Below are 10,659 nucleotides of genomic sequence, written 5' to 3'. Positions count from 1 at the left end.
GCCATCTAGTGGCGGCTAAGGGAGCTGGGCCGAGAGGAGCCCCTGACAAAGGGCCTTCAAGGCACGATGAACCCACAGTCCCACTAGTCAGGGGCAGGTCAGAGGGGGACTGGGAACAGCCCGTGGGCAACTCAGACCTCGGGGTGCTGTATGAAGGAGCCAGGGCAGGAATTACTCTCAGTAATAACTACGGCTACTGTTTATTGAGCACCTACTATCAGCCAAAGATCGTCCAAAGTGCTTCTCACACTTTCAATCCTTTAGTCCGCCCAGCAGCCCCTTATGAGGATGGGGAATCTGAAGCCCAGAGGAGTCGAGAGACTTGGCCAAATTCACACAACTAGTCATTGGCAGAGGCAGGACTCACATCCGGCATTATCAGACTTCATACCTTGGGTTTCTAAGAACATTTCTAGAATCACAGAGAGATGTCTCCTTCTGCATCATTTCTGTTCCATCACCCCCAACCCATCCCCAAGATGGCAGAGGGTGGCTTCTTCACTGCAGGGTGTGCAGCCCCATTTCAACCTTCTGGGCTTCTCTCACCTCTGAGCAACTCCCGAGGGAAGATTTCTCTCCCTCAGCTGGGAGACGGTTGGCGGGAGAGGAGAAGCTGGGGGTGGCGTCCCTTGCCCACTGTCAACAAGTAAGTAAGTGTTTGAGACTTACTTTCACAGTCGTTCCTGTCGTTGGTTGTGTGAGATGGGGATGCAAACCAGGCCCCTAAAAGGCACAGTCTCATTTCAGATCGGCCACTGTAGAGTTTGCTTCTAAATCCAGAAGGGGTTCCTCATGCTGTCCAGGAACAATGGCGGGGCTGGCACAGAGCTACCCCAGCCTTACCCAAAGGCTGAAAGAACCAACCTGGCACCCCAGTGAACACACAAGGGGTCAGGGGACCTGCTGGCCTGCAGACACTCTCCAGTTCATGGATGCTGAGGTTTATTTAGGAAAAGGCAGCCATTCTTCCTGCCTGGTCTGCTTGGATGAGTAATAAACCACTTATTTTCAGTTTAGAGTTTTGGTTTTCTTTTCCCTTTTTACAAATTATCCAGACTTGTCTCTCACAGTTGAGAACTGGAGCTGCATCGAGTTGATTGCTCAGCAGATGAGGAGAGAGCACTGTGAAGAGGAGAGTGGTCCTCAAATGCACCGTGACTGTGATTTCTCCAAGAATCAGCATTTGTCTGCAATAACTTCAACCTCATTCATTCAACAAAGACTTACCTGGATGTCTTAAGAGACCAAAAAGGCTATGTTTGGAATTGCCAAGGTTCCTCCTATGAGGAAGATCCTAGGCCACTTTGTCCCCTCACACTGGCACCACCATCCCCTCCTTGCTCTTCTGCTCCCAGTGCTGTACACTGCCTGCCTCAGAGCAGTGGGGCTCACCTCCTGTCTGAGAGGTGGACAACCTCTCACCCTTCAGGTATCAGTGGCTGGTTCTTACCACTCTCCAACCTATGCACCTGTTTATTCCCCTTTTCCTATAATGATGTGATCAATTAACTCCACTCACTCATTTAGTCAATCAACATTTATTAATCACCTATCAGGGACCAGGCACCAGGATACAGAGTAGTGCAAGTCTCTCACAGCTAAGAGGAGCACAGTAAGTCAGACAATTACAACACGGTGTGGAAACTGCTGAGCCAGAGACACACGAAGAAAGGGACGATGGGGCCCTCCAGTCCCCTCCTCTTTCCACTTCTCCACCTTTAGCCAACCCTTGCCTCAGCACCTGGCCTTCAGCCACTGCAGAGCCTCTGGGTTTCACTTGTAGCTACATGGTTACATGGCCCTCTTGCCCTGACATGACACAGACCCAACCACAATCTGTAATGAGCCATGGCAGCCTTTGGAGAGTGGACCACTCCAGCAAGAAAACAGGAGGGGAGAGAAGTCCACAAATGCATCATTGGTGCTGGTGCTAAAGACCAAGTTTGTGGAGTGGATAAATGAAGGCTTGATGAATAACTGAGTGATGAGTCAACTGATGATGGAATGAACGAAGCAGAGAACAAACTTCCAACCTTGAAGCCAAACTGACTTTAGAGTTTCCAATACTTGTGCTGGTTCATTGAACACCACAAAGTCCTCTCCAAAGATTTTTGTTGTAAGGAATTGAAATTACAGAATAGTTCCCTGAGAATGTGGCAATGCACCCGAGGACACTGGAGCTGCCTAGTGGAGTTTCCGAGCCAGGGCTCAAGGTCACTTTCGCAGCTGAGTGGCCCCCCATCCATGTGAGGGAGGAAGCTCCAAGTTCCTCGGGCCAGAGCTTTCTGAAGTTGGCTTCTGGGGAGAGAGAGCTACGAAAAGTGATAGGTTTGGGGCTTCTCACTTAACAAACAGGTGCTCCACCCTCATCTCTAGCTGGAAAGTGACATGTGTGTCACGTCACCACCGCAGTGCTTCCTGCCGAAGAGACAATTGCCGGGAAGGCTCTGGGGTCACAAACCATTGCATTCGAACATGTCATGTGAACGTAGAGGTTGTGCTGGAAGAGGACAAGGATCAGGGAGGAAGGAGGTTATGTGGTCAGGGGCCTGTTCGAACAGCTTAAATGCCCTTGAAGGCCCCCTTGTTCTCTGAGATAAACTGGCTGAAGCTTTTGACCTTGGGGTTTAGTCGGTGGGTGAGCTTGACATCACAGTCTGGCCTCGTTTGATAGAAACGACACATGTTGGCAATCTCCTTCCCTACAGGAATTCCCAGCTTCTCATACGCTTCCGGGGTCATCTTTTAAGAACAAGTGAAAACACAGGAAATGTTAGCACCCTCATTCAAAATAGTGTGAAAATAAATTATTCATCTCAATGATGATACAGGTCCATAATTCTTTAGCCTAACTCCAAAACCTAAGGAACTCTGAAGATTTTTTCATAAATAATTTGGCAGCAAACTGACTTTTCAGAACTAATTTAATGGCATAATGTGGTCTGAACTCAAGTGAAGCTAGTTGTGGTCTTTAATTATCCCAGCTAGTGGAAACAGGCATCCATGTTCCGCAGAGAGATTGATGTGTTTGATTACAGGTTCCTGCCCCAGCCCCTGCGGGGACGTTACCTACCACATGTAACCAGAACCAATCCAAAGCTGAACCATTCTGGAAGCTGGGTGGTTTCTGGCCCTAAGCCTCGTGGATAAGGTACTATGGACCTGTGCCCCCTTCATCTGGCCAGCTTTTACATACTTTTCCTCATGGGACTCCCTCAGCAGCCCTCTGAGACATTCTACCCATCTGGCCTCCACACGGTGTCGAGGCTCCCTCACTCTGACAGGTCTCTCTATCCTTCCCTCCTGGCCGATGTCCCTTCCATCATCACTTCCCTCCTTGATTAGAAATGGGCATCTTTTTATCTTTAAAGAGTGGCACCTGAGCTAACATCTGTTGCTAAGCGGTTTTTTTTCTTCTTCTTCTCCCCAAAGGCCCCCAGTACATAGTTGTATATTCTAGTTATAGGTCTTTCTGGCTCTGCTCTGTGGGATGCTCCCTCAGCATGGCTTGATGAACGGTGCGAGCTCCACACCCAGAATTCAAACTGGCAAAACCCTGGGCCCCCGAAGCAGAGTGCATGAATTTAACCACTCAGCCATGGGGCCGGCCTCAGAAATGAGCATCTTGACTTCAACCATCGCAGCCTCTGCCAGGGCCAGACCCAAGCAAACGCTGCCCATCACACACCTACTGACCCACCTTCTGGCACCTTCCACAAAAGCCACCCCTTGAGTCCCTCTGACAAAAACTAGATCAATAGTTCCACCACCTGCATGAGCAAAGACAATTTCTAGCTATCAGATCCAGTGTAATCTGTCTTTAGCCCCCAGAGATAAACTCTAACCTCCCTTTTCCACTTGGCCTTAGAAAAATGTGACAGACACAAACAACTTATATAAAACAATGGTTATCATACGCCATTTATAATAAGAAAGAATGAAGAACAAGCTACATGTCCAAAAACAGGAATGGTAACAAAAATTGTGGTACATCTAAGAATACTATGTAGTTGTTAAAATTAACATTTTTGAAGAAATTTAACAAAACAGAAAATTCTCATAATAAGTGTTAAGTGAAAAAGCCAGATACAAACTGCTACATATAGTGTTATTTTACTCTGATAAAAATACATATATAATGCTGTAAAAAGATGAGAAGAAAATGTGCCAAATCTTAACAGTTGCTGTCTCTGATAGATGGCACTACATGATTTTTATTTTCTTTTTTAAACTTGTCTGAGTTTTCTACAATGAGCATTTGTGATTTTTGAAATTAGAAAACAATTTTAAATTCAAGTGCGGCTGGAAATCCAAGACCTACGAGAGGATGGAGGGTGACTTCTAAAATGTCTGTCTCCTTGAATCTCTCTCCCATCCTGTCCTCTGATAACTGGTATCCCTCAGGAAACACAGGGATTCTATTCTGCAGAATTTTGAAGGAAAGAGATTGGTTCTGTTGGGTCTCACTCTTTGAGAGAACCGTGTTCCTTTTGGGGCTGGACAGACAGTTTCAGCCAGACCGGGGTTCCTGCTGGGAGTTCGTTCTGGGGCGCATGCCGTCACTGAATTAAACAGCCTCCTTCTCACCAGATGGGGGAGGCAGACCGTCAAGGCTGGAGCGCCACCTTGTGGCCTCATGCTTCCTTCCCCAGAGTAGCATTTGCTTCAGAGTTTTTCCCCTCTAGACGAGGGGCAGCGTCCTTTCAACTCAGACTAGCTACCAAGAACAGCACTAACCATTCTGTAGAACTCCCAGCCTCTAATGCCCTAGAACGTTTGACGCCAAAGAAGTTGCTGCTGCATTGTGAAACAATTAAGGATAGTCAGGGACCAGGTATGTGATTGAGAGATGCTGGGAAGGTCCTGAGCCACGTGAAACAATGTCCACCCGGTCCTCTGAGATGAACTCACACACACCACATGCCCCCACTCCCTCACCCTTCTCCCCTTCTTTCTTACAGAGTTCAAACCCCACAAGACAAAACGAATGTAAGACCCAAATGCAAATACCCTGGGAGAGGAGTCAATCTCTGAGAAGTAAATTTGCAGCCAGGTGCACGTGACTTTGCCGAGCTTCTCCTAAGTCCATCTTCTGAGTGGGGGGGCTGCCTTCTTGGGTTTGGGAGTAACCTCTTTTCTCCATGAAATTTTGTGTGGTTTTCAGTGAGACCCTCAGGTGTGGTTTTGTGGTGGGATTGACCCCTATAATAGTTTTCAAAAAAAAGACCTCTTAGCCTCCGCACAGCTCCACTGCCTGAGGCTGATTGGGGAATCCAGAAGCCCCTCACAACTCACTGGACCAACACTAACAGACAAAAACAAAAACCACCTTCTATCCCTGACTCTTGGAAACACTTTAGAACAGGGGTTGACAAATTTTTTTCTTGAAAGCCTAGATACAAATATTTTAGACGTTGCAGGCCATAGAGTGGTCTCTGTCACAACTACTCAACTGTATCATTGTCTCATGAAAACAGCCACAGACTTAACATAAACAGTGGCGTGGCTGAGTTCCAATAAATCTTGATTTATAAAAGCAGGCTTGAACCCTGTAGGAAGAAGGCACCTCTCCTCTGGAGAGATGTTAGGACTGGGTCGGACCTTGGAAATCATCCAAAGAACACCCTCATTTCACAGATGGGACCACGGCAGACAGGAAAGGCAGAGCTGTATTACTTACTGCCTGCCAGTTGGAGAGAAGGGACAGGTCCTCCTTTCAGCCCTGATGCTGTCTCTCCGAGGCCACACAAACCTTCCTTCTCAGAAACCCTGTCCTCTTTCTCCTTCCTCGCTTGCTTGGAGAGATGACTGGTAGTGTTCAATATCATCAACTCATTTCACTTTTCTCTAAAAGGTCTGTCCTAGCCACACTCTAGTCCAGGCCATTCCAGCCTGTTCAGTAATCGAGGGCTTACTATGTCCTAAACCCAGTGCCAGGCACCTCCCATATATATCTCATTTCATCCTCATGACAATCCTATGAGGGGTATAATAATCTTTTTTAACATGAATAAACTGAGGCTGGAGAGCTTAAGTCACTTGCCAAGATTCCACAGGTACATAAGTGCAGGACCAGGGTTTGCTTGCTTCCCCAGACTGCCTCTGGTTCATTTACTTTGATTCTAGAATTCAGCTAAGCCAGCCCCATCACTCTCTCCACCTATACACAGTCTTGCCCACCCTCAAGGACCACCTCCAGGCCACTTCTTCCATGAAGCCTTCTCCTACCCTTGTCTGCTGACCTATAGCACAGACAGTGTAGACAACACAATTAAGCACCTCCAGCGTTCTGTGTTGTACTGATCTCTGTGACCTCATGTGCATTAACACTTTCACCCTGACTCTGTTGTAAACTCCTCAAAGATGGCTCTAGGTACGTAATAGAACCTGACATATACTGATCACATGCCAAACACTATGCTAAGGCCCCTGACTATATTCTAATGTTCACGAGAACAGCCCATGGTAGATGCTATCACCCCACTTTACAAGTGAGCAGGCTGAGGCTCAGAGCGAGTGAGCACCTTGCCCACCCCCAGGGAGCTCCGGCTGATTGGAGATATCAGCAATGAGTGCTCATGAAAGGAGAGTTGGGATGGTGTATGTGAAAAGCTTGGACCTCAGGCTTCAGATTCTAAGTTCTTTCCACCCAAAAGTAATTTCACCTTAACAAGCTGATTAACACGAAGCCAAAGAAATAAAACCATTAGGGCAGGATTCAGATGCACTCACAGATGCAGATAGATTTGTGGAACTGGAATCCTCTTCAATTTCTTCTGAGCCTAACCTCAATGCTGCCCTAATCTGGCAAAAGTCTGCCAGAATTTGTACATTAGTGGGATGTGACCCTAAGTGGCCTCTCAAAATCACATTTATGTCTCCTAAGATCTCACCTTTGCATCTCGGATATCTTTCCCCAAAACCTTGGACAAAATATCAGCATATTGCTGTATGGTTAGCGCTTCTGCACTGAGACCCACGGCCTTGCCAACAAACTCCTCTGGAGAATTAAAAATGCTACAGACGACTGCTCCAACATCAGCAACAGAGATCCCATCCATCGGGACGTCCCCCATGGGTATTGCTAGTTAAGAAAAAACAAAGATAAGCATACTTAGTCACATCACATGCTTGGTAGGTCCCACCAACCCTGAACTAATCAACGACTTAAAGAGGATGGGAACACGATGCACCACTCAGTGGCCACCATCTTTGCACAGTTATAAAGGTGTTGTTGAGAAAATACCATAATGCCTGCATTTTGATTTAAAAAGGAAGAAAGAAAGAAAGCAGCTATTTACTAAGCATCTCTGTGTGCCAAGTATGATTAATCGTATCTCCGACCCAGACATCTCTGCTGAATTCCAGACTCATATGTCCAGTTGCCTACTCAACATTCTTGCTTGACCATTCAACAGACATTTTAAACTCAATGCACCCCAAAATGAATTCCTATACCCCACCCCCAACCTGTTTCTCCTACAGACTTTGCCATCTCGGTTAATGACAACTCTATCACTCTAGTTTCTCACGTCAAAAATCTTAGAGGCAGCCTTGATATTTCTCTCACCCCCCATAGTCTATCTTTTTGGAAGCTTTATTCATACTAGGTTCAGAATCCGACCATTTCTCACCATCTGCACTCCTACCACCCTAGTCCAAGCCACTATCATCTTTGACTTGGATTATTGCAAGATTGGTCTCCTTGTTTCCACACTTGCCCTTCTATAGTCTCTTCAACACAACACTAAGACTGATTCTGTAAAAACTAAAGTCAGCTCATGTCACATCTGCCCATACCTACCAACGGCTCTGTGTCTCTCAGAGGAAAAGCCAGTGGCTCACAGGACCAGGCCCTCTCTTAACTCTGGCCTCACATCCTACCTCTCTCCCCACCCTAGTTTCTCTGTTCCTGACACATTGGCTGTTCTCTCTGCCCAAAACTCTCTTCCCCTCATTACCCACAAAGCCCACTACCGACCTCCATCAGAAGGTGCTCGGATGTCACCTTCTCCAAGAGGCCCCCGATTGCCTTGTTGTAGTTTCACACCCCACCTCCTCACTGCTGGCACTCCTTGTTTCCCTCACTTTGCCCTGTTTTCTATAGCGCTCATCACCTTCTAACATACAAGGTTTTTCCTTATCTCTTTGTCTATTATCTATCTCCTCCACCAGAATATGAGCTTCTTGAGGGCAGAGCTTTGTCTGTTTTGAGCTGTTTATTACTGATTCCCCAGTAAGTGACTGGCACATAACAGTCCCTCAAATATTGACTGAATCAATGAATAGACCAACAAACACATTGTCTGGTTTAATCCTCAAAACAGCCTTGAGACATAGGAATATCAGGTGCTTTCCGAGGTTACTCAGCCAGCAAGCAGCAGAAATGGGTTCAAACCCTCATCCATTACTCCCAAGCCTGTGAGCCTCATACAGTGTGACACGGCCTCTTATAGATACCCAGAATGCGCACATCCTGGGGCTGGAATGCAGTGTGGACATGATCTAGCCGCAGCACTCAGTTTTTACATGAAGAAACTAAGTCTTCTGACTCACCCAGTGCCTCACAGCTAGAAAGCAACAGGCCAGGACAAGAATCAAGGGCTCTGAATTGCCATCCAGTATTAGAGTGACTTCAGGCTTAGCAGCCAGGGACTAAATATCATTCTGTCTTTTGTAGCAAAATTAGTTTCCTGCCTGAATTTCTTGTTAGGCAAAATGTCTGCTCATTCCTCACATTACATTATACTTGTATTTTATGTGTGTAAAGCAGTTGAACATTTGGAAGAACCCAGAGTCAAGTGTGTTCTGACTTTGAGGTTTGTTTTTATTTGAGGGTTGAGCTTCTTGGACTGAGTTTAAAGGAGCTATGGGACAGTGGTAAAGAATGTGGCTCTGGGGACAGACGGTCTGGGTTCAAGTCGCGGGTCTGCCTTTTTACTGATCTTGGGAAAGTTTATCTGTCCCTCACTTTCCTCATCTGTAAACTGGAGGCAATTAACACAGTGCTGGGCACCCAGTAAGAGCTCTGTAAATGTGAGCTATTCCTGTAGTGGAAGATGAGGCTCAGGGATACCTAAAGCCGAGTTTCACAGACTATGGGGCCCCAACTGGGACTGGGTCCCAGCAGAACGTTAAGGCACCACCTCTTCATCCAAGGCCAATCTAGTCCTCAGATTACTATGTCCTAGCTCAAGGCCTGGGAAATGTCAGGTGAGCCAGCTTCTGAAACCTGGCAGAAGCACAGGAAGAAAGAGGGTTCAAGAGATGGATCCCATTCACACATGTATCTGGTCATTTGTTGAACCATTACCCAAGGCATCCGTGAGGGATGGCACGTGCTCTGGGCTCTAGCTCAGATCCACTTTGACTGCCACTACTTATCCCCTGGATGAGTCTTAATTATGTGCCAAGGAAGAAGGACTGAATTGCTGCCAATGATACTCCCATAATGCCTCCACTGCACAGAGTCGCCTCAGACTCTGGGCAAAGAAAATGTCCCCAAAGGGTAGGGGAGTGCCGGCCGCTGGACTGGCAGCATGGGAATTACCGGGAGTCTTTGTTAAAACTAACGTCTTCTAACCAGAACAATGGAAGGCAAGCAGGCTGGGAACCTGTCCCTGGGAGTCAGGGACCCTCTAGGGATTCCGACCATGGGACCCACATCAAGAGCAGAATGTTTTCCCTGTTGCCTCAAAGGTCAGATAGGTCAGCTAGAACTGAAAGTCATCTTGTCCAACTTTCTGATCAGACATAAGGAAACTGAGGCTTGAGGTCACATAGCTAACTACTGTACTGATATAAAGAGCTGTCAGTACATTAAGACTGGAAATGTAACCCTTTCTGTTTCCAGGCCCAAACCCCGTGATATGATAGTGTCCACCGAAGAGAGCAGGGAGGGAAAGGGGGAGGAGGGGAAGGCAGGACAGCAGGTGTCTGGTTAACTCTCATGGCAAACTTCCATTTACCCAAGGTGTAGTAATCTCCGTCAGAGGCTTTCACGGGCTTCCACGTGGTGAGGAAGCTTTCAAAGTAAGCTGCCACGCGGACGCTGGTCATGGGAACACCAATGGACCAGAAATACTCCTCCACCTCTCCCTTTGCATCAAAGTGCGGCACCTCCAGCTTGCCACCGCTCAGGCGCTTCACGTTCTCCAGGGACCACGTGCTTCACACCCAGGCGCTTGGCAGCATCTGCCACCAGCTTTCCCTAAGGGACGAAGGCAAATTCTTTATATGGACGGCTGGATTTGCATATAGACTAGAGGGCAGGTGCTTGGGGCCTCTCCACACCCTCCTTCTCTTATTGTCCTCCTTGGAGAGGGAGCTCTTGCAGCATCAAAATATATTCAAGTTATCCTAGGAGAGCCCACAAGTGTGAGTGAGCAGAGGCTCCACTACGTCAAAATGCTGAACCGCATCAGCAGCTGAGAGGCAGCCTGGTGGGAACAGTCAGGGACATTTGCTCCTTCCTCCAGGCTATCAGTATCCTTGTGATCAACTGCCACGTTTATATATATATGAGGCTCAGGGATACCTGAGAAAGAAGTATATAGTAATGTTTTCTGATAATGGACCATATCTGGACACCATTGGGATATTGAGGGCATAATGGAGAGATATATACATACCCTCCATATACATATATGTGTAATATAT

At 47.1% G+C, this 10,659-nt stretch overlaps 1 protein-coding gene across 1 annotated transcript; it reads right to left on the bottom strand.

Moving 5' to 3' along the window:
• Positions 1 to 1,559: 1,559 nt before the first annotated feature.
• Positions 1,560 to 10,210, bottom strand: LOC124233229 (nmrA-like family domain-containing protein 1; the record flags this gene model as incomplete). The annotated part of the gene is given in 4 exon segments (XM_046650396.1): positions 1,560 to 2,742; positions 6,894 to 7,084; positions 9,969 to 10,159; positions 10,161 to 10,210. Coding segments are annotated over 4 exon segments (612 nt in total), but the record flags the coding sequence as incomplete, so codon positions are not given.
• Between the last annotated feature and the right edge of the window lie 449 nt (positions 10,211 to 10,659).

This window comes from Equus quagga, unplaced genomic scaffold (assembly GCF_021613505.1).
Source record: "Equus quagga isolate Etosha38 unplaced genomic scaffold, UCLA_HA_Equagga_1.0 163121_RagTag, whole genome shotgun sequence".
Lineage (NCBI taxonomy): Eukaryota > Metazoa > Chordata > Mammalia > Perissodactyla > Equidae > Equus > Equus quagga.
Note: the sequence above shows the minus strand (reverse complement) of the source record. Positions and strands in the feature narration are given on the sequence as shown.